The sequence below is a fragment of the Hydractinia symbiolongicarpus genome, chromosome 9 (assembly GCF_029227915.1).
Source record: "Hydractinia symbiolongicarpus strain clone_291-10 chromosome 9, HSymV2.1, whole genome shotgun sequence".
Lineage (NCBI taxonomy): Eukaryota > Metazoa > Cnidaria > Hydrozoa > Anthoathecata > Hydractiniidae > Hydractinia > Hydractinia symbiolongicarpus.
In genome coordinates, this window is record NC_079883.1 from 22,043,587 (window position 1) to 22,066,736 (window position 23,150).

Consider the following 23,150-nt stretch of genomic DNA (forward strand, 5'->3'; position numbering starts at 1 on the left):
TGCAAATTAAACAATTTGGTGGTTTTGATCTAAAAAGGTTACACTGGACTCTCAAAAAATTGCTTTATCTTAAATAGGTAGCATGACACCTAGTTTTCCAAAGTACTTCTAATTTGGAGAATCGCTTAGATAGTGGTACTTGCTTAATTAGCATTTCTTCCCTGATTGCTATCTGCAGGCTTAGCGATCACACACACACCTATTCACACACCACAATTGCTTCAGGTGTGCTTATAATGGTCACAAAGTGTGGTACAAAAGGCGTGGAAAATTAGCACATCGTTCCAATGATAAAGATCTTTGCCAAAAGTGTCCTATTTTTTCATTCAACCTTTAATTACAACTGTTGTCTTGGAGGATCCTTATGAGGAAGAAAATAATGTTGGTAGTGAAAGTTGATGAAATCATAAAGTAATAGCATGACAATGAAGTGTTATGTTTACATATCTATATACTATAATTTAGATAATTATGTTTTTTATATCATTGTTATGGCATAAAGTTTATATCCCATGTCAGGAGAGTTATGGTGTGCAAAACTCAGCATGTCAGGAGGTCAAATACTCCTGTTCAATCCTGATTTGAGCTACAGAATGTGTGACGTTTCTGCCTAACGACTCGAGGGAATCAAACCCATGACCCCAATAATAATGTGAGAAGAAGACTCCTGTATTAAAGTTTATCTACTGTGAAATATAAGTGGATTTTATATGAAAGACTTGAAAAGTTGTCTACAATTTTTTTATTTTTTTTTGAAAAATCTTGAATTCGGATGCATAGGTGTAAATATGTTAAAAATATCAAACTAGATATAGGTGACACATATTTAATCACTACATACTTTGACAAAACCTTAAATACGGCACCTTGTATGTAATAAAATACATTATATCAGGCATTAAGTAGCATAACTTAACTTCTTAATCAGATATCTTGAAAATTGACTTTTAGAAAAATTATTTAGACAAAAATATGGAATCTCAGAATTTGCCCGATGATATTCGCGATAAAATGGAGCATTTTGACGAATCACTTCAAGAAGTGGAGGATGTTTTTAAGCCATTTTTAAAAGTACCCATAACAGACCTTCGTGAAAAGGTTTGTCTGTTTAAATTCATAGTTTTTACCTTCTTTTTTAAAGTTTAAAAAGCGTACTGTGGTTATGCACTATGAAAACTCTCACTGATATCATATTCAATGGAATAATAAAAAAGTCAGTGGTGGTATGGTAAGTCACATAACAAACTTATCTTTTTTTAGGGACCATCTCCACAATCATTTTAATATTGTTTCTAATCCTTATTTATTAAACTCATTGACAAATTTTTGTTATTGTAATTCTTTTTTGTTTTTTTTTTAAATGTACTACAACAACTTTATACGGTTTCATTTTTGGCATGTTATACAATATTTTCGGCACATTTGGCACATTATACAATATTTTTGGCACATTTGGCACATTATACAATAGCTTCCATTGGTAGCAAAATAGTGATTTTGCTCAATGTTTTAAAAAAACTTTTGAGGGTGACGAAAATTATATATATCTGACAAAAATTTGTGTGACCATAGAATACTTATACACTTATAGTTTAGAATTGTTTTTCTAGTCTATAAGTGACCAAAAAAAAGTAAACAAGACTTTTTTAAAATTGAAAAAATTGATAAAATTTTCTCCTGGAGACAAACATTTTGTCTGGCGAGCAGCCCTCGAAATAGCGGTCGGACATCGGACATTGTCCGACCAATACGCAAATATGTCTGACGAAAATCAGTTCTGGCCTGTCATTTTGTCCGGCACGTTTCTGTAGCTACATCTCCCCTATTATAACTTCAAAAATTAAAAATTGAAACATACAAAATAACGAGATAATTCAAATATAATCTGTCTCTTTTAATCAATCTTCGTTCCACATCTCTTTCGGTTTGTTTTCATCTGCCATGTGCCATCATGGAAGTTTCTTAGTCATGATCACACATACCACAAATAAATGTGTTGACGCCGTTAAAAAACAAAGTAAGGCTGTGCATTTTAATAAGCCAATTAAATCGCAAAAAAATGTCGTCGCTAAAGAAAACTTAAAACATATAAAACAAAAAGTTTATAAGTTTGTATTATTATTATTATTTGTAAAGTCATCACAAGCGAATAGGAAAAAATATGCTTTTTTTAAAATTAAAAAAAATCTTTTAAGTGTATCTCAATTAAAGTGGCTTTTAAGTGGCTCAATTAAAACTTCAAAATTCATTCAGAAAGTTTAGCTACATTTTAACAAAATTTATCTAGAAAAAAAAATTATACCGCACATGGGTTTCGTTTTTAAAATTGTTTGAATAAAAATCACACTTGCGGCATAAAGAAAAAAATCAATTAAATGGGACCTGCTATGGTTTCAAATTGTTTTGTCAAATGAAGAAAAAAATTTTCCTTTACTTGCAACACTCATCTTAAAAAAAAATTAATTCATTTTAATATAAAACATCTCCAAGTGAGAGCATTCGAAATGCCAATAGAACGCTGGTCGCTTGTGCTTGGAAATAATTATGACATTTAAAACAGAAAAGGCTTTTTAAAAATTTAAAAAGAAAAGAACACAAAATTATCTACAATTAAATCCATGATATAATGTCTGTTCCGCCTGTAAGTGCAATTTTGCAGACATGCTTCATCCGTGCTTCGTCGGCGTTCACCTCTGCATTAGTTAAGAACCGCATGGCTTGATTTTGTGTAAGACCTGGTTACCAACGACAAAGGGGCCAGGCAATATAGATTCATGTCTACGTAGTTATTTTAACTAAGTCAGGAGTCGGTGAATTAGCTAGGATGGTCAGGTTGGCTATGAATAGGCTTGGTCGTGGATTAAAAGGACCAGGACTATCCAATAATTTTGATATGTAAACAAATGAAAGTGTCCGACCAAGACGGAAATCTATCGAACGTTTTGTCCGACGAAAGTTTGAAATGAGCTACAGACATGTCCGACCAAACTGGAAATGTGGCAGACATTTTGACTGATGAGTCTCCAAAAATTATTTCGAGGGCTGGGCGAGTAATGTTGTCTCCCTATATTTTTGTCTGACATTGTTTTATCCAATAAGGTATGTAATTTTTGTATTCTGTAAATAATAAATTTTACTTGTGTATTAAAAATTATACATGTCTTTAATTGCTTTCTACTTTGTAGTTCTCTGATCCACTTCAAAATGCAAGATTAGATTTAATGGTTGCGTACACTGCCAATTCATTGTTCTGGAGTAAGTTTAATTGATCTAAAAACTGTTTTTTGGTGTTATCATAAACTGTCATTTTTTGTCTTGATTATTTCAATAAAACACGGAATCGCTCTAATGTTAGATAATAATGAAGTCTTTGCATCTGGATCATACACTATAATATAGGTCCACAAATTAAAAGAAACCAATAAAAGATCAAACTTATCCAAACGTTCAAAGACATGCTAAATTTATATTTCGTCATTTCCAATGATTATCGAGCAATTAGGATTTATATAAAGTCCTAATTGCTTTTTGCTCGCACAATCTAATCTTAGTGTTTTAGTTCACTTGTGTGCAAATAATTCCAAACAGCACTTTATATTCCCATTTTCTTTTTGTAAGCTTATTTAGTAACTCAAGGAATTGACCCAAAAGAGCATCCAATCAAAGATGAACTTGTAAGTACTTTTGTGTGAATTTTTTTTTTAAATTTACTAGCTGACTTTTTTTCCTAATAATATATTATTATTGAAATCTTAAATTTTTGTGCAATTTCATTCGATTTTTTGCAGTTCTTGTGATATTGCTTGTTTATCATTGTATTAACAGATTCGAATAAAAAATCATATGGCAAAACTTCAAAGTATTCAAGACAAAAAGAAAAGTAAGGGAATATCATGTTCAGAAAAATTCTTCAAGACTTTGTTTTGCAATTCCTCACTGATAAAATCTATTTGACAACTTCATTCTCCTTCCTATACTGCTCTGGTATTTAATAGCATGTTTTTGCATGTAATTTTTAAGCAACCAGACATTTTTGTGGTGAAAGGATATTGCACAAAACTGTGTGAAGAAATATTTTCTTACTAGAATGTGGCTAGTGATGTATTTTTACTTGTAAATCCTACCGATTCATCATCATCATCATTCTCGGCTTAACGTCCGTTTTCCATGCTAGCATGGGTTGGACGGGGTATATTAATGACCCTCTTCCAATCTGATCTAGACTGTGTTAGATCTAAACTCAACTGCCGCTGTATCAAGTCTGTCCTTATAAAAACTATATCATTTAAAATATCTGGTATATTTTTTCTGTTAAATAATTGTGTATGCAACTCTTTTAGTGTCAAGGGTTGATACAAATGCTGCAAAGCGCTTTGTAAGGAATGCATTATGGCAGCCAGGTATGTTGTTTTCGTTCTTGTCATTGTCTATTTACAGAAAAAAAAATTTCTGATAAGATTAGATTAAAAAAGAGTGATTGAACATGAAGTATTAATTAAATTTTAAAAACAATTTTTTGTGTCAAGTTTGATTTAATGATCATTAAAAAATAAAAGTGTATATTAATGACAAAAAATGTCATTTTTTATTTCGGTAATTCTAATGAAAATCAAGAGTTGACCATGTTTATCTTTTCATTTTTCATTGATCTTTTTTTTTCAAAGTTCAAGAGAAGCATTGTTTACTGAAGAATACTAACTTAAGAAAAATAATATTTTATTCATTATTCACCAGTGGGAAAATTAAATATTTCTTCTTCTTCTTTTTTTTATTTAAAAAAAAGTTCTTTATAAGGTAATTTTTTTATATTTATCACAGATCACTGATAAGAATATTATCAAACAAACTTTTCTCAAATTTACTAGAAATGGAGAAATAATAATTTTTGATATTATAATCACTTTTTTTTTTTTATTACACACACTCCCACACAAACAACAGTTAACTATGGTGATAAAATCAGAGCAAAACATTAGTAAGTTCAAGTTACCTCGAAATTAAATAAAGTCGAAAAAGATTGATGTGAATCATGAAATGTTAGCAACCCTTCTGCATTCATGTCGTTTTTGACAAATTATAAAATTATTTTCAAGTAATAAACATGGCATGTCTGTTGTTTTAAAGCTACATAAATTTTGATTTTCAAGCTTAAGATTCCAAAAATATTTTCCATCATATTGGAATTATATATGATTATATAGAAAACTAGTTATCCAATGAAAAATTTCCAGTTTGCCTGTTGTACATGTCCCAAGTATTACTATTTTGTGCATACTTGTAACAAAAGAGAGGATTTGGCTATCATTTAGAACACATAGACAAAAATGTCCATTTCTTGAATTTTGAAACAGTATCACCTGGATATTGTTTCACAGCAGGTTTTAATTACCTTAAAATTGCACTCAATTTATATAATGTCCATGTATAGAAAAATAACTCAATAGGCCATGAGGATCAGGAAAATTTACTGTGCTGACATCAGCATGTTTTGCCAAGCACAAAAACAATATGCTGCAGTCAATCTAAAAATGGACACTGAATTATTTGGTGGCACATAAAGAAAGTATTTTATTAAAGATCTTAAAAACCTGAAATCAAAAGAAAAAAGCAGTAAAACCTTTATTTTTTTAAAAATTTTTTGGCAACACTGTCAGTATTTAACATTTTATATTTTGCTATTTCAATAACACAAATAATAAAAAGTTTTGGTTTTTAAAAGATTTGTAATACCAACATGAAATGTTACTATCTGTATGTATGTGTAAAATTGAATTATCAGTAACTATCATGAGGGTGTGGTGGTATCCTTTATAATTAGAAAAGTTTCTTGTTTTTAAGATGAGAAAGGAGATGCAACTCAAAACAACTCATCTTCACAACAAGATTCACCACGCTCTTCCAAATCTCACAAGAAGAGAAAAAGAACTGAAGAATCTCAAAAAAAGAAGAAAAAGAAGAAGAAAAAGGAAGATTAAAAAATTCATATTTTACTGACTCTAATTTTAATTTTATTTTAGCCTGTTTTTAATTTAAACATGTTTTATACTACTATTGAGATAAGAGAAGGTACTTTCTAATGCAATTTGAATCAAAAAGGTTCCTCAGGGTGGCTAAAACCTTTTTTTATCCTATGACATATTTTTTTCATGTGTAGTATTTATTTTTATTATCACATTTATATAAATAAAAAGTAACCAGATTGTTATGACAGGCTTCATGGCTAGTATTCTATTATTCTTTTTTCTTAAAATTTTGGTAAAATCTCAGGGTTTCTTCTCTTCAAACTTTATCCCAAAACCTTTCCTGAAGCTTATTTTAAAACTGTGTCCGCCCTGTTTAAAAAAATAGGTAGAGTAACAAGAAAACATCTTGAGTATGTATGTTGACATGTTTAAAATGTGTCAAAAGACAAATTTCAAGATTAAAATTTGTGATTTGGACTTTGAAAAATGATAAAATTGTTGAATAAGAGAAATACTTTTATTGGAATTGCTGAATGAGAGAATGCATATAACTTCTCTCATCCATAATTTTGCTGAACCGTATTCCTCAGTGGATTTACAACTAGATTAAAAAGAACTCGAATGATGATATATGTAAACAAAATTGTGAATATCTTCCCTGAGTTTTAAAACTCAAATTTCAAGCTTCCAAATTCTAGGCATATTAAAAAAATGATAATTTAGCTTGTGTTAGTGTGTTCAGATTGATACAAGGTTTTATTGCTGTTTCAAAATGTGATCAATACATAAATCAAATTGACGAATCAGCACATACTAAGGCTCTAGTTCTGGGGACGCGGATCTAATTCCACTCACTTTCAGACAGTGCTCAACTTTAATTTGATTACACAGATTATACTTCCCAATCAGAATTGGAGGTCTAATTGGGGTAAAACATTCTCAATAGAGAATGGATACACATACACCATAAAAGATTCGTCTATAAAAGTGTAAGGTATTTTCTATATTTTTAGATTGAAAATAAAAATGCAAAATTCAAGAATTCCTGTGCTCAGTTTATACAGAACATTATTACGTGAGGGAAGTAAATTTCCCAATTATAACTTTCGAGAGTATACATTAAGAAAAGTAAGAGATACTTTTCGTCAAAACATGAAGGAAACTAACAATAATAAAGTTAAAGAATTTCTCAAGTGCGCTGAGGAAAATTTGGAGACAATAAAACGCCAAGTAACAATTGGTCGTTTGTATGGTGTTGACAGGATCGTGGTTGAAAAGAGTGAGCCCAAGTTGTAACAACAAAGTTTTAAAGTCGATTGGTTGATGCACGATTGCTATTTTGTGACCTACATGTTAACCGGCTTCATTATTTGAGAAAGTACTTTCATAAATTGAAGGAAAAAAAGTCTCTTTAATATTATTTTGTAGTACAATGATTGTGGTTAGAATATGTATTACTTCAGTCAAGAATTAAAACATTGTTCTGTTTTTTATTTTATTTTTATTTTTGTTTAAGTTAAAAACTAAAACATTCTACAGACATCTCATGAAAGGTTAAAAACTGTTGTACATTACACCCTAAAATTAGTGGCTGTCTAGTTCGATGTGACCATAGTGCAGGTCTTGAAAGCACAAGTTGCTTTACAGACTCAAATCAACAACCATGATTTAACCAGTTAAACCTGCTACAACGACCATCTGCCTAAAGACAACCTTTTTTATATCCTCGGAGTTGCCATGTTTTACAGGTTTGACTGTGTATTATTTTTCCTTCCTCTTTTTTTTTCTTAAATGATTGATATTTAAATATTTTTATTTTTTGCTTTCCTTTTGAATAATGACAAATCGTCTCTACAACAGCGTCTGTAAAATCTATAAAGAACCTAAAATTATTTAGTCAGGGATATGGAGCAGTTAAGTTCGGTAAATTTTTTTGCAGACTGTAGTATTTAAAGTTTTGTTATCAAACACTCCTTTGTAGTATGTCATGTAATTGTTATTTTTAGAATGAAGCTATGTTACAGAAATTTAGTCAGGTTAAATAATAGTTTTGTAAGGTGCATTCTAAACGCCTGGGTAAAAAAATTGCATGTCAAAGATTATGAATCAGTGCTTAGAGGTATAAATTTTTCTTTTTTTCTCTCCAAATAAAAAAAATGTTTGAGCAAATCGTCAGTATTATGTTCCTTTTATTATTTCTTTTCTACATTTTTCAGTTTTATTAAAATGAAGCAGTCTTGATATTTTGAAATGTTTAGAACTGTATAGGTGACAAAAAAAATAATATTTTATATACCAGTTTCGTTCACTTGCTGTGTAAACTTTTACAGAAAGTTTTTCCCAGTTTTTGTCAGTAGTAAAGCAGTCTTGTTTAAATAAGATTTCTATCAAGCAATGAAAGATATACTGACTGAAATTATTCTAGTTTTTACAGTGCATAATATTTTTATGCACATTAGGGAGACCATCAAATGGTTTTTTCTGTTACAGCGGAGCAAAAACGTGCGTATTGTTTTGTCAATTTTCTTTACATATAAAATTATTTTTAAACACCAAGAATGTTTAATAGTATATTTTTAATGAGAATAACTTCTATTTAATCTCACCATGTGTTTAGATTTTAACTAATAGGGTTTTTCCACAACAACAAGGGCTCATGTTGTTGTGGAAATGCCCATGTTGTTTTGGAAATACCCTATTCTGATGTTGTGTTAAATAAAATGCTGTTAATTTTTTTACACAAGAATGAAAGATAAATGCTGGCAAAAAGCAACCTGGTAATTTTATGTCTTTTATTGTTTATGTTTCTTATTAAGTCCTTTTTGTTATATTCCTAGTTTTATTTTAAATATTTTTTTCTTTTTAAATTTTCTAGAGAATTCTGCCAATAGTCTATGTTGTTTTTATTTAAACAGCTAGTTTTTTGCTTTTCTAAGCATATTAAATGTGTTTTTAATTCAAGTATGTCAATAGTGGACAATGTATTTCTAAGAACTGGGTATTAATAAAACATCAGTATATATAATTCACCTATATATCATATTTTTTTTAAAAAAAAAACATCACAAAGTTTTTTGTTGTGGTAAGTTAACATGTTTTGAAAAAATATTTTTTAATTTGTAAACCGTCGTTCTGTTTTCTTGTTAGGTGTCTTCCAGGCTTCAACTTTTCTCCATAATTTTGTGGTTCGTGAGTTAAAATTTAAAAGTTTGGTAGACACGATAGAAGGTACACACGAGTTTGTACCTGATTCTTAAAGCCATGTTTTTTTTAGATACATTGATGCATTTTATAGGTTGTGAAGCTGGTGTTTGATTGTTGACGATTTTTCATGATGGATCAGATTAAATTCAAATTTAACAAGGTGAATGACCTGATAAAACAAGTTACAGTTAACATTATGAGTGATAAAACCGTAATAAAGCTTCACAAGTCACTACAAGAAATGGAAAGCTACATTAAGCAGAAAGGTACACAACTAAATTTAAAAAAAAGTTTACAAAAAGAGCCCTGGTGGAGTTTAGATTTTGGAGCAAAAAAAAAGCAAATACTCCAAAAAAATGTGTATTTGTAGCAATGTGAATAATTTTCTCTCATTTGTCAGCATTTGTTGCAGTAGTTAGAAAACGAAAAATGAATATTTTATTTGTTTTGTGTAGTCATAATTTTTCGCACTATTGTGAACTGCATTCTTTCATTCCAAACATTAGATTTATTGTATCCTCCTTATTCACACAATTACTGTGCGTTAGTGTGAACCATTTAGTATTACAGAAATTCCTCAAAAGCAAGTAAAGTTGAAGAATGTTTAATTTTATTATTATGTGTCGTATTGATAAAGTTTTAAAATTAAAAAGATGCAAAACAAAAACCTTTAAATTTGAAGCCAGATTACAATTCAAAATGGCCAATACGCAAAATTAAATTTGTACGAAAAGTCCACTAATCTGTAAAACTAAATCTCTGTAAAGCATCAACTATTATTTATATTTCAGGTGTTAATTATGAAGAACTTACCAAACGCTATTCAACTGTCAATACATTCTTTTGCAATCTTAATAGAGATAAAAAGTTTAACGACAATACCAAAGTGAATAAAATACTTGCAGATTTAAATGATATTGGAAAGATGATACGAGCTGCTAAATCAGGTATGGCGGTCAGTGATACTTTTAGGACCTAATGTGGGCAGAAAGAACTGTGATACTGCACATGTTTTTTTATAAGAAACCAGCGAAAGGCCCTATCACTCAACGTTTCCTTAATTTTTGGTGTTTTCAGTACTGAAGGTTTCTTATTGGGTTTCTAATTTTTACTTTCAAATTTAATTCATTATTGAGATTCAATCGCTCGAAATGACAATTATCGAGTTAAAAGAACAGCAAAAGTTATGCAATAAGTATGCAATAACATAAGTAATGTTTTATAACAAATCAAGTATAGTAATTACGTTCAAGACAAAAGAAGATTTGAATAATTGAAATTAACATGATATATATTATAAATTTAGCAAAAAGGTTAAGTATAGTAAATAAGAAGGATGGAACATGAATTATTTAAGACACAGTTTTGCCTATAGGTATATAATAATAGAAAATATATACATTCTAGCAATAATTGCATTTCATAATTTTTTCCTTAAAAAACATTAGATATATGTACTAAGGAATGTCATTTTAGACCATTTTAAACCAAAATAGACTTCAAATAATCTCTTTTTTTATGGACACAGCTTTTAAAACAATTTTTGTTTACCATGCCTGCACATATGCAACATGCAGATAAACAAACAGTGATTGTGAGTTACGATTCCTCTGGCAACTTAATTTGGTCAAGCAGAACAGATGTATAACAACCAGATTTTTTAAAGTTTATTTCTGTATCTAACATTGCAAAAATATTTTAAAAGTTTTTGTCTACAGAATTCAAGAAAGCAAAAAATATAAAAAGACATTCGCACTGTGTAAAAAGACAACAAGCCTTTCTGTTTTCGGCGATAGTTAAGCAGATGTTTGTAGAAATCAGAAAAGACCAAAACAAATATCTCTCCAAACACTGCACAGTTTTTTTTTTGACATGTAGCACAGAAATATGTTCCCTTGTAACTCATGGTCAATCATTGATTCTTCATTTAGACAGGGTTTTTTGTTTGTTGAACGTATTTTGTTTTAGTCCTCACGGCACTTGCGTAATTGAATACTCTTGTATACATTATGTTTTTTTGTTTGTTTTTTAATTTCACGTTGTTAATGTTCGATCCCTCTATTGAGTACAAATTTGGAACATGTACCTGGCTTATTGTGTTTTGAGAAAAGTGAAGTGCATGATGGGCTAATCATATCACATATAATAAGCTTTTATCACTTGCTTAATTTTTAAGGGAACGTCATCGAAATAATTTAGACTGTAAAAATGTTTTAAGATTAAATTCAAATTAAAAAGTTGTCATTAAAAAGGAAGGGATTTGACAAAGAAAGTGAATTATTTTGCATGTTTGATAAGGGATACAGAGATCAGTTTGCAAATACATTGGAAATGGTGGCTAGTTTTATTGATTTCAGAGTTAACTTCATCATAGACTTAGGTTTACATAATGTGAGCTAACATCTTGTTAGGCTATAGTGAAAACCAAGATCTGTAGTTCAAACTATCAATTTAAACATTCTTCTAATCTTTTTAAATCCGAAAAATATATATACCGCTAATACAGAAATTTTAATAAATTGCAATGTTCAAAGCATACCAATGTTCTTATAGATGTCCCAAATTTTGAATTTGCACCATTTTTTGAATCTAATAACTATAACTTGCTGTTAAAATTATAGTTATATTTTTTCTTAATTTCCAATGCAGCACATTTCTATGACTAAGACTTCTATCACAAGCACAACCATTTTAATTTTATACTTTGTCTACTGTTATTTTTATTTAAAAGGAAACCAAGGTAAAAAAAGATGATGTTAAGCTTATAGAGTTTAAAGAGTTGGCTAACAAGCTCATTTCGCTCTCAAGATATTCACATTTTTTAGGAATTTCAGTTTTATTATGTCATCACTAATTTTAGACTTCTTAAGGGATGTGTATTTAAACTTTTTCAATGCATAAATATTGTAAAAGTGAATTGATTGACATAAATTTTTTTGCCAAAATGACACTTTATTATCCCAGGCTTCTTAAAGCATCAATTCTTAATAATTTACATTTTTTCTATCTCCATTAATTTTATGATATGTCTTTAATATTGCAATTTTGTGATTGCCTTGCTATATAACCAATTTCAACTGTCCAATTTTTAGGTAAACCTCTTTCAGGTCAAGTTGTGTCAAAAATGTCAGCCCTTTCACTAAGCCCGGCCATAGCAGCTGCTACAACACCAGGTGATAATAGTTGGAATGACAGTCCAGAATGTCGAATTGCTGTTCGAAAGTTTCATGATGAATATGCCACAAAAGGGTCTTTAAATGAAGCCAAAAGAGATCTTGAGGGCAACATGAGGTTATTTCGACAATTCCTGGAAACCATGTCCTTGTGCAAACGTTTGGAATATACAGGTTAGCTTGAACATTATGTACTGTGATTTTGTTTTCCTTTTTTATGTGTGACATGACTTATTACCACCTTAGATGCTAACTTACAAGTGTTTGCTGTAAAAATTGTGTTAATTTTAAGTATGTATTTGCCTTTATGTCAATTATGCCATTATCTGAAAAGGGTGGAAACTGTTAAGCATAGCTTAAACTTGGCAGGAGGGCAGTTAATATGTTTATGGTAATGAAGCATCTGAAGCCAGTGAAATTGTTGTTCAAAGTTCTTCATAAAATGCTGAACAAAACACACCCTATGTTGCTAAAAGCCAACTGTTAATGAAGGGTGATGTCTGTTTCAGTATTAAATTTTTGGTTGAATAAAAATGAAATATAACTGATTTCATTTTCTTAAAGTTTGCCATAATTCTTGCATAACTAAGTTTTTAGACCTATCTGATAAAGGTAAAGTCCTGTAATTGACCAGTGTCTGTGTATCTGTCTATTACCAGCTTTTCTCAGAATTGGATTATCAGGTTGTTTTGAATGTAACAAAGTCAATTTTTTCCAGATAAATAATGGAGAATTTATGGGCAAAATAACTCAAAAGGGTTTAAACATATGAATTTTGAACTTTACCAAAGATGTTCAGATGTTTTAAATTCATTGAAGTTTCGCTTGTTTCTTTTGTAGGAAGTGTATATGAAGAAGTAAATATTTCTGGTGATGAATTAGAATTTGATGTAATGTTTGTGGCTGACGGAAAGATCTTTCAATGCGTACCTAATAAAAGGCTCCAGAAAGGTTATACCTACCTGAAAACAAGGAACCAGATGCACAATTTGACTACCCAAGTAGATGGGAATGGTTATGTTAACGCTAAGAAGTATAATGAATACTTTGGCGGAATTGTGCAATTGTGGCTGAATAAAATGGACACAAGTAAAATCAAGCAGCGTGGACATGGTGTTGCAACACAAATTGATGTTCACAAAGACGGGAAACTTTGGTACAAAGTTGATTTGGTCCCTTGTTTTGAAATAGGCAAGTCTCTTCTCTATAATAATAGGCTTATTTTGTCTGTCTGCCCACCAGGAAAACGCCATGTTATAGAAACATGAAATGCAAAAGGGCGACCCTGTGGATTTTTCCATGGGTGACCTACTAGTAAAACCAGTGTTTTGTCATAGCTGCGCTACTGACACACGAAATGTCATATACAAATGATGTTCGAACTTGTGGCTTTACCCACGGGCTACCAACTTTTTTTTTAGTAATTTAATTTATTTTACCTTTTGTAGACTAGTTTGGATTCTATTTTTATAATAAAACGCGATACAAAACTAAGAAATTTTTTTGTTATATTTATGTCTTTAATATTTATCACAATGTAATACTTTAGAGCGCGAGTTGTATGTTCCAAAGCACTTATCCACTGATGTCATGTCTTGGAGACACTCCTTTTCTTTGCGGGAGAAGAAGATACTCACAAGCATGGATGGAAACAATGAATGCCGTAGACATTGTGTACGAGTCATCAAGGCCATTTTCAAGTTGCGGATAAGTGGACTTTTTAGGAACTTTACCTCCTACCACATCAAAACGATTATGTTTTATATGAATGAAAAGAATGGCATCAATTGGTATGAGCAAAATCTTGGAAAATGTGTATTGCTGTTTTTGAATGAAGTTAAATTGTGCCTAGAAAAAGGCGAGTTGCACCACAAGTTCGAGCCCACAATCAATCTGTTGGATAGTATAAAAGAACAGAGACAGCAAATGATTGGTTTCTTGAATAAGATATTGACAAATCAAAATAGATTTTATGAAACTATTAAATGTTGTTAAATGGTAATATATAGGAGATACCTGATCAACCTTTCAAGACCTAGAGTATGTGTGTGTGTTTAAAGATGGAAGGGATAAGTTGTGTGCAACACAAAAAGTATTCTTTCAGTGATAAATTTAAATAATTTTTACGGAACTTTTAGAAAAAATTAAGGATAGTTTTTGTTTTATAAAGCAATAGGAAGTCTTAAATTATAAAAAAGTATTCTGAGACCTTATTCTCAATTTTTTTGGTTTATGTAAGTCTATGTAAGTGTCGTTTATGTAATTTAGGATCTAATCAATGTAATTTTCTGTATATTATGTGTCAGGAATTAAAATAGTAAGAATTTATGCTTTTTCAATGGATCTCACTATTCTTGTCGAAATTGTATTTTCAAAGTGGTCCAAAATTAAAAAATGCCATTGAGCGTAGTTGGGTTTTTAAAAATCTCTTTTTGTTATCCAGATACTTTGATATAAAGCTTTTTCAGATTTTTTAATTATGCTGTGCGTTGTAATACAGTGACAAAAGATTTTCATATTATTTTGTTATGAGTAGTTTGGACGTGTTAAAATGTGCATTCAAACTATTTGATTAACCTTAAAAATTATGTCAAGATATGGCAAACAGGCATGTAGACCGAAGTTAAGGGTTGTCACCAAAATTAAGGAGGAAAGTACTGCGTTGACATGGTTATTCATAAGGTTTGTATGCGTATCCCCTTAAAGGTCCAAAATTACGGATTAAAGAAAATATCAAAATAAGCTATTACTCAAAGATGCAGTCATAATTTACGCAGCATAATACAATTTGAATATATTTCAATGCGAATTTCTTAGAATAAAAAGGGTTTTTAAAAATTCTTCCAAAAAAACTATTTTTAATAGACTTTAAAATACTACAACGTAAGTCCAACATCATTTTTTATTTTTGGATTCCTTAACCTTTCTATATTATATTAGGCATAAAAAATGGATGAATTTGAAGAAGAAACAGATCATGATAACGATCAAGCTGCAGGCTCGTCGAATGATGGTAAAAAGAAGAGATTGTTCACAAAAGAGATTCGCTGCATGTTGTATGGATTTGGCGATGAACAAGTACCCTACACAGAGACTGTTGAATTGTTAGATGACCTTTTGCTGCAATATATTACAGAAATGACGTTGAAGGCAATGAACGTTGGAAAGAAAGGACGTGTACATGTTGAAGATATTGTGTATTTGATACGTAAAGATCCGAAAAAATATGCAAGAGTGAAAGAATTGCTGACAATGAATGAAGAGCTGAAGAAAGCTAGAAAAGCTTTTGACGCAGAGAGTTACGGTGAATAAATATATACCTTGGAAGTTACAAATATGATCTGGATTTATTTTAGCTTCTTGTTGATTGTTTCGCTGTTTTATTAAGACATGTAAACTTCAATGCTCAAGTTTTCAATCCTTCGTAGAGGCTTTAAAAAAATGGCTGAATCTGTTATGTATTTGTGTAAGTACACAACAAGTTATGATGTAATTGTCATGGTGATATGATTACTTTTAAATGGTGTTCGTTATGTCTTCCTTATGTGTAGGATTAGCTTATTTCTACTAATTTTCGGGTAGTGGAAAAAGAAAATCTATTTCGCGCATATTTTCGCGAAAGCAATATGAACGTATTTCGTAGTTTGAATTCCTGCAAAAAACAAATCCTTAGTTTTATACAAAGATTCGTTCTTCTTATGTAAAACTGTAATATATTTCCATGCCATGTTATTTTCCGTACGAAACATTTTGCATGTAATTTCTGTAGTAAATGTTGAACAATTACGAACTTTTTGTGCGAATGCGCGAAAATTACTACGCGCGTAAAATAGTACGAAAAGTCATGGTCATTTTATATTGTTGAGGTTTATTTGTATTTATTTTTTGTACAATAAAGCATACTTATAAAATATATCTGAATTTTACATTTTATCTGCTGCAATTTAACCTAACTATACAACTAATTTTTCGGTTGCTTGTAATGTATCCAGTTGCTTTTATGTATATAACATGCCAGTTTTATACCTTGCATGTTTTTAAAGTGCCAATTTTGATTAAAAATTGATACAAGGGTCCTAAAAACGTGCTAGATTTTCATTCAGTCTTAAAAATTATTTTAAATTTTTTTGTTTTAAAACGTATCCTGAGTCAATTATTTTTCTAACTTGTCCTAATTTAACTCCTGTACGTATTCTTTATAACATTCTGTGTTATCATAGCATGCAGTGCAAGGGCTTGAATGCTGCACTAAATTTCTTCATTTTACAATAAATGATAGTGACATTTGAATTCTGGATGTTCAATGTTTACACTTTTTATTTTGCAATTTGTGACAACACTCAATTGCTACTAAATACCATATCAACTATAATACTGTTTCGTAAATCTTTTTGATCTAACTAAGAGAATAAAAGATGTAATGAAACGCAATTCTGATGAGTCGGTGGGATTTTCTTTGAAACCATACGTTCCAAAACGACTGCGCCAAAAGCCAATTGAACAACCAGCTCCAATTGTTCCTTCCACTTCTCAAACATCATCTATAAACAATCAAGCAAGCTCGAGTAAATTAGAACGTACTGTTCATAGCCAGTTACCTTCTCAAATCTCATTCAAAAGAAAAGCACATTCAAAAGTTGTTTCTGCAGTGCAATGGAATCATGTGAACAATCAAATCCTTGTTTCAGCAAGCTATGATAGAAGTTTGATTCTTTGGGACTGTTCAACTAAAAATGTGAAGCTATCGAGACAAATAGTAGTTCATGAAGGAGCTGTGAAAGATGTAATATGGAATCATGATGGGACTTCGTTGTTGACAGCAAGTTTTGATCAAACTTCGAAGTTGATTGATGTAGAAAAGGGTTTGTTTGTTTGTTTGTTTTTGTTTTTTATTTGTTTGTTTGTTTGTTTGTTTGTTTGTTTTAAAAGACTATTTTTAACAGCATTGTTTGTTTGTTTGTTTTAAAGGACTATTTTTACAGCAATGTTTATTTGTTTGTTGTTTTAAAAAAGTATTGAAAAAACTCTGTAAAGCAAAAACCTTTCAAATAAGTAGCAGACGAAATAAGAATAACAAAATAACGAATAAAGGAGCCGGTCGGTTAATTTAGAAAAATGGTTATCCTAAACTATGACACAACAGTTCTTCCATTTCACTCTGTTATAGGAACAGCAAGAGCTTCATACAAATGCGACGACTTGTTAACCAGCATTATACTTCACAAGAATGATCACAATGTATTTTTAACGGGTACAATGAAGAGTGGAATATTTGCATGGGATATACGGCAAGCAGAGGTAAGATTCAACCTAAGGACATCTATACGATTTCCCTTCTTTGATGCCAATTCGTAATAGCCATTAAAAGACATATACAAAAAGTAAGAGTGACCAAACTCTCTTGAGAACCTTAAAATTTTCTGTAATATTATTGCACCGTAATGCAAAGAAAAAAATGTTCTACCTTATTCGTTCAAATTTTGGAAGAGATTTTGATCTGAAGTCGCAAAATTATTCTTTCTTTGCGATTGCCAAATTAAACGCAGGCCAAATTAAATTATTTTCTTTTATCGCTAAATTAAATAAATAAAAGCTTAATAAAAACGTTTTCTGCACAGTTTATTATATTGTACTGTTGATTAATTTCATTTATTATTATTGCAATTATTGAAATTATTCACCAAGGATAGCCTCCTTAGTCCTATTGGTACTGCTACCATCAAGGGTCCTGCAAAGCGGTCCTAGTCCATTTAAAGCTCCCATTTGAGCTACAAAAGTCGTGCTTGCACATCAATCTCTTCGCTAGACAACTGAACGCTAAGCAAAAAGGACGATTTACACTTTATAGTCTCTCGCATGACTTAGCCAGGGTTTGAACCCTGCACTGAACGTGAATGCTCTGCCACAAGGCTACCAGTCTCAAGAGATATTCTGGTTCTTCCTAATCCTAAAGTCGGGTGAAAGCTTTGTTTTTTCAAAAAAGACCAATTTTTGCGTAAAAAGAGGATTGTGGGAATCAAAAAAATATTTTTGATGTTTGTGTGTCCAGTTAGTTTATTGCAGGCTTTTATATTGTTTAGTCCGTTTTTTTAACAGACAAGTATCCCAGGCCAAGTTATAATCAGATAAATGTCTTTTTTTAATATTGGTGTTTCGTTAAAAGCAAATCTCCCATTATGTTACTGTCATGGTAAAAAAACAAAGGCTTTTTCGTTTTGGTGCCTTTTTTAATGATCCAACTAGAGAAAGTTTCAATACTTTTAAACTTTTTTTAGTAGCTTAAATTTATCCCCTTTTAACCTTTCACTGTGACAAATGATTTTACACGTGTCACTTTTAAATGTAGAACAAAACCCCACAAGGTTATGTGTTGAATAACGAAACTGTATTGGCAATGATGTTCAATTTTTTTTATCGATTATTTATTTAATTTGTCATAGCCTATAAAAAGATACAAATCATTATTCGGTCAAGTTCAAGACCTTCTGTTTTTACCGGGCGGGAAAGTATTTTTATCATCAGCAGAGGTGATCAGGAAGAATTCCATGGATAAAGCTATAATGGCTTGGGATTTCGATTCGACTGCTGTTGTGTCCAATCAAATCTACCAGGTGAGATAACTGATGTGAGATTAAATTATTGCTATGTAATATTTTACAGTATCCTTTGACCAGTGGCTGTCGAGGAAGGATTTTTGAACGTTACTTTTAAGTAACAACAAATAAAACATAGGATAATCAGCCACACAACCTTTCACAGCTAGTAAAGCACTGTTTACGTTCACACCAAATTTGGTGTATTCTTCCAACGCTATGTCACATTCTACGGTAAATCTCATTGCTAAGAGCATTAACATTTTTCATCCAGCGCATGATTTTCACTGACAGCTGTGGTACTATACTTTGTAAAGCAATTTTGATTGGTTTTCGCAGTTTTGTAAAGCAATTTTTATTGGTTTTCGCAGTTGTTTTCTTTTAAGCGTCCAATATGTGTTCATTATGCCGAATTTCGACTTTTTTTGCTGAAGGTAAATAAAAGGTACTTCATATCCTATGATATAATTTTTTAAGATCTTGTTTCAAAACTTTGGACGATTCCAGTACGAAACGACTGCAAACGTGATGTACTTTCAGTTGATATTACTATGTTTGTGAATCAACAAATGTGTTTGGACACTTTTACGCTCTGGGATCATGTAGCAATTTAGCATTTCTTAAAAAAGTCTTGCATCCAGTATATCTTGTTTAATGACAACACGAAATCATCTTTCGAGTATAGCTATTGGCTTTTCTAATTTTCCTTAATTAGAACTTAGATACAAATGAATTAGTGATACTGTATTTCCATTTTTCCCTCCTTTGGCTCTCATCTCGCCCCTCTTAATGGGTAAATCACGGAGCTCTTTAAACCTTTCTATCCAACACTCAATTGTCGTTTAAATACACCACACTTAACTATAAAAATTACTTTGGTCTTATTTTATAGCTTTGTAACTGTTTGTAGACCTAAGGATTATATTTGTAGCCTATTTCTCAAGCAAAACACCATTAATATCAGACGCTCTACATTTCTAAACGATGTGTAAAGGAATTCTAGGTTTAGACTTAATGTTTTTTTCTCTATTGATATGTTCGACGCGTTTATTCTGAGAGTACTTATTAAGCTTCAATTCATTTTTGACAATGTTGTCTGCTGAAGTTTTTTCAATTTTGAGTTGCTCAACAATGCTCCTAAGAAAACGATAAGTTCCTCACGCTCGCGATTTACTATGATAAAATTAATTATCTGGCGCCAGATCTTTTAAATGGTGTTAATGCTTCCGCCACAAGGTGAAAAATGTTTCTTTTAAGATGTTTTTAGGTTTATGTGTGCAGCTAAACCAATTACCTTGTCAACTTTCCATGAAGTGCCTGTACTAACGATACCCGTGGAAAACTTTAATTTAAGTGCGTGCATGTGCTATACCTTCTTTTCATAGGAACCTTACACTTGCACAAAGTTGAAACTCCACACTAATCAAAAACACTTTTATGCTCAGTCGGCTGCCGGTTATATTGTCATATTTGATGTGGCACCACCGTGGAAAATGAATAAGTATAAAAGATTTGAAGGACATCGGGTAAGCATAGATTCAATTATTTCATTATATGTGTTTTTTCAGATTGTCACATCTAGGCATTTGGCATCGACGGAGCGTTTGCTTTCAATGCGAGAGGTTCAAACCCTGGCCGACTCATGCCAGAGACTATAAAAAAGTGTGAATCAATCCTTTCTGCTTAGCTTACAGCATTCGAATAGGATTAATATCTTAGGCAGTTGTCTAATTGAGCGATTGCTGTGCTTGCACGAATTTTGTAGGTTAAAAGGGAGCTTTAAATACTCTAGGACCCCTTTTGCAGAACCCTCGTTAAGGCGAACTACGCGGACCTTAAATCCAGTGAACGGACTTATTACTCCAACCATCTGCTCAAATTAAAAACTTTTTGGTGTGGAAGATGAAATTGAAACGTGTCTAAAACATTTTTTATTTATCCTGCTTAAACTTCTTAATGAGAAATGATGACAAGGAAAAAAGGTTCTCTTTCGAAAACAGCTAAATTACTTTCGCTTTAACTTTTCAACCAGTGTTTTGTATTTCATTCAAACATTTTAGTGTGTGTGATAAAAGCCTAATTATGAGAAACCAGAAAAGTTTCTATTTGTTTTGGTGTTGTTGTTTTGTGAGAAAAACAAACAGTATTTTTAGCAATTATTTCGTTCGAATAACAAAAAGAAAGTAAAAATAACGTGTTTGCTATCTAAACTCTATTTTCGTCACGTTTTCCATTGGTTTGATTTCTCTTATGTTCATAAAAATCAACAGCTTACCGTTTTTCATCGGTTTGAAACTGGTGTACACTCTTTATAAAAATCCATTTTTACAAGCACACTGAAATTCAGAACTTCATAAAATGGCAGCTTTATTCCATCCTAAAGTGTCAGAACCTACTATTTGAGCCTGAAGTGCAGAAAGAAAAACTGTGAATTGAGAGGAATGGCCTTTGAAAAAGAAAGTATCAAACATAATATTAAAGCAGGATGTTAGGTACCATTTCATGGTGCTAATACATTCTTAACAGGACGGACGAAGTGGTCTGGAGAGTGGAAGGGCCAACATATTGGCTATGGAGGCCCAAATTTAAAACTTCTAACTTAGCTGAAATGTTATTTAAATTCTAATGTTTTACTGTTCTATCTACACTATCTGTAAGCATATCTTGAGGAAATATGATTTTTCATAAGCTTACGGAGGCCGAAAACAAAAACACTACTTTCATAAAAATGAGGTGTAATTCCTCCTTTTTTAATGTTTTTTACGTTTTTCCATAAGTTCAACTATTTGAAATCGAATCCCCGCTATGCACCGTCCTCTCACTGGGCTTAGAATCTCTCTCACAAAAAGGGGATTTTTTGACAGTCCACATAACTATATAGATTCTTGTATAGTGGATCATCAAATCTATTTCAGTCCTCAGGTTACCATATTGGATTCGATGTAAGCACAAATGGCTCTCTCATCTACAGTGGTGACATTGATGGGAATGTTTATATTTACAACAACTTTTCAACGAGATTGATTAAAAAACAAACGGTGTTTACAGGCAGTCCGTGTATTGATATTGCGTGCCTCATTGGACACAAGTCAAAGTTTGCGTGCTGTTCGTGGGATGGTGAAGTAGCGATACTGGAATGATGAGATATAGGAATTTAAGGTAAAAAATATGAGTTTTGTACTGTTGTTTAATGCATTATGGGTAGTTTCTGTAGAATTACGATAATTACGAAAAAGGAAACGCTATTTCTGTTAAGTACATCTTGTTTTTGTTTCGTTTTTTTTTTTTTTTTGTAATTTGTGCGCGAAAAAAAACGAAGAGAGGCGAAATAAACCTTTATTCGCTTAGATGCGTGCGCGAAAACTAGGGTGGCATGGAATCCCGAAAATTTTATTACAAAGTCTTGTTTAATTGGCAACTTGGTCGAACGAATCACCCTTGAACTGGTATTCAGTAATTAACGTTTCATTCATTAGACCATGCCATAAACAAAAATCAGTTAAATGTACGATTTTCTGATTTGTCAAAAAAATAAAATTCTTAAAAATATCTACGCGAAAAGGAAAGTTTGTACGACTACAAATGTAGAGGGGTGTGGTAAAGGTTTCTTTCTCCTAAAAATTGATTGGTTTATACACCTATTTTTGCCGGGATAACAACAATGATATAGTCAATTTCACAATGTATGCTTTTAAAGAATCCTTGCAAACTTGCACTTTTTACCATTTTTAAAATTAACCCGGGGGTGATTTTTATACAGGTTTTATCATTTGTAGAATACATGGGAGTGTTTTGAATTGGTTTTATCATCTTATAGGGGCTTAAAAACTATATAGTTTGTAGCTTATTGATGTTTTTCCTTTAAATGTTGCTTCGATTTAAATAAGTCACTGCATAAATCTAACATTGGCAACAGGGGCGGCTCCAGGATTTTTTTCATCTTAGGCAAATTTTCTACGCAAACGAAAGGGGGGTGGAGGTATGTTGGTATGATATTTAGCAATTTTTGATAATATTCGTTTAGGCCACATGTGAATTAACCCTAATGGTACCAACCTGCGCGGGTATTTATATTCACACATGTCTTGTATTTAGGCCAAATTTGCGGAATTATTTACCGGATATTATTCACGGTATATCAATTCACAAGAATTCCTTATTATTCGTGAGCTTTTATCACAGTGTGAAATCTTAACAAAGTTCATATTTATTTGTGA

The 23,150-nt window shown here is 31.3% G+C and overlaps 4 protein-coding genes across 14 annotated transcripts in view; all 4 read left to right on the forward strand.

Moving 5' to 3' along the window:
* The first annotated feature begins 951 nt into the window (after nucleotides 1-951).
* On the forward strand, nucleotides 952-6,217 carry LOC130657956 (nuclear nucleic acid-binding protein C1D-like). The gene is made up of 6 exons (XM_057460965.1): nucleotides 952-1,098; nucleotides 3,186-3,255; nucleotides 3,619-3,674; nucleotides 3,826-3,880; nucleotides 4,341-4,400; nucleotides 5,839-6,217. Exons 1-6 carry the CDS (start codon nucleotides 973-975, stop codon nucleotides 5,973-5,975), a joined length of 504 nt encoding a protein of 167 aa, XP_057316948.1. The 5' UTR covers nucleotides 952-972; the 3' UTR covers nucleotides 5,976-6,217.
* Nucleotides 6,218-8,505: 2,288 nt separating this feature from the next.
* LOC130657949 (uncharacterized) lies at nucleotides 8,506-14,679 on the forward strand. 4 transcript variants are annotated; one of them, XM_057460949.1, is made up of 7 exons: nucleotides 8,506-8,740; nucleotides 9,111-9,148; nucleotides 9,259-9,433; nucleotides 9,959-10,114; nucleotides 12,260-12,514; nucleotides 13,181-13,531; nucleotides 13,890-14,679. In XM_057460949.1, exons 3-7 carry the CDS (start codon nucleotides 9,295-9,297, stop codon nucleotides 14,333-14,335), a joined length of 1,347 nt encoding a protein of 448 aa, XP_057316932.1. In that variant the 5' UTR covers nucleotides 8,506-8,740; nucleotides 9,111-9,148; nucleotides 9,259-9,294; the 3' UTR covers nucleotides 14,336-14,679. The 4 variants fall into 4 exon arrangements, with proteins under 4 accessions (XP_057316932.1, XP_057316933.1, XP_057316934.1 ...); XM_057460950.1 differs by lacking the exon at nucleotides 9,111-9,148 and having other exon boundaries at nucleotides 9,238-9,433; XM_057460951.1 differs by lacking the exon at nucleotides 9,111-9,148.
* A 572-nt stretch (nucleotides 14,680-15,251) lies between these two features.
* LOC130657960 (transcription initiation factor TFIID subunit 13-like) lies at nucleotides 15,252-16,271 on the forward strand. The gene has a single exon (XM_057460968.1). The coding sequence runs from the start codon at nucleotides 15,290-15,292 to the stop codon at nucleotides 15,650-15,652; it is 363 nt and encodes a 120-aa protein (XP_057316951.1). The 5' UTR covers nucleotides 15,252-15,289; the 3' UTR covers nucleotides 15,653-16,271.
* A 156-nt stretch (nucleotides 16,272-16,427) lies between these two features.
* LOC130657952 (WD repeat-containing protein 25-like) overlaps nucleotides 16,428-23,150 on the forward strand; it is a 45,038-nt gene continuing 38,315 nt past the window's right edge. For 7 of the 8 annotated variants that reach the window (XM_057460956.1, XM_057460959.1, XM_057460958.1 and 4 more), the window contains exons 1-5: nucleotides 16,428-17,202; nucleotides 17,508-17,638; nucleotides 18,781-18,951; nucleotides 20,319-20,459; nucleotides 21,849-22,092. In XM_057460956.1, the coding sequence (XP_057316939.1) occupies nucleotides 16,761-17,202; nucleotides 17,508-17,638; nucleotides 18,781-18,951; nucleotides 20,319-20,459; nucleotides 21,849-22,073 (1,110 nt within the window). In that variant the 5' untranslated portion in view covers nucleotides 16,428-16,760 and the 3' untranslated portion in view covers nucleotides 22,074-22,092. Of the gene's footprint in view, nucleotides 17,203-17,507; nucleotides 17,639-18,780; nucleotides 18,952-20,318; nucleotides 20,460-21,848; nucleotides 22,189-23,150 lie in introns of those variants that run through there. The other variant, XM_057460954.1, reaches the window with a different exon arrangement.

Coding starts and splice junctions, on each gene's coding strand:
- LOC130657956 (XM_057460965.1), top strand. CDS start 973: ATGGAATCTCAGAATTTGCCCGATGATATTCGCGATAAAATGGAGCAT. Junction 1,099..3,185: donor TAACAGACCTTCGTGAAAAG/GTTTGTCTGTTT, acceptor TCTACTTTGTAG/TTCTCTGATCCACTTCAAAA. Junction 4,401..5,838: donor GAATGCATTATGGCAGCCAG/GTATGTTGTTTT, acceptor CTTGTTTTTAAG/ATGAGAAAGGAGATGCAACT.
- LOC130657949 (XM_057460949.1), top strand. CDS start 9,295: ATGATGGATCAGATTAAATTCAAATTTAACAAGGTGAATGACCTGATA. Junction 12,515..13,180: donor CAAACGTTTGGAATATACAG/GTTAGCTTGAAC, acceptor TTTCTTTTGTAG/GAAGTGTATATGAAGAAGTA. Junction 13,532..13,889: donor GGTCCCTTGTTTTGAAATAG/GCAAGTCTCTTC, acceptor GTAATACTTTAG/AGCGCGAGTTGTATGTTCCA.
- LOC130657960 (XM_057460968.1), top strand. CDS start 15,290: ATGGATGAATTTGAAGAAGAAACAGATCATGATAACGATCAAGCTGCA.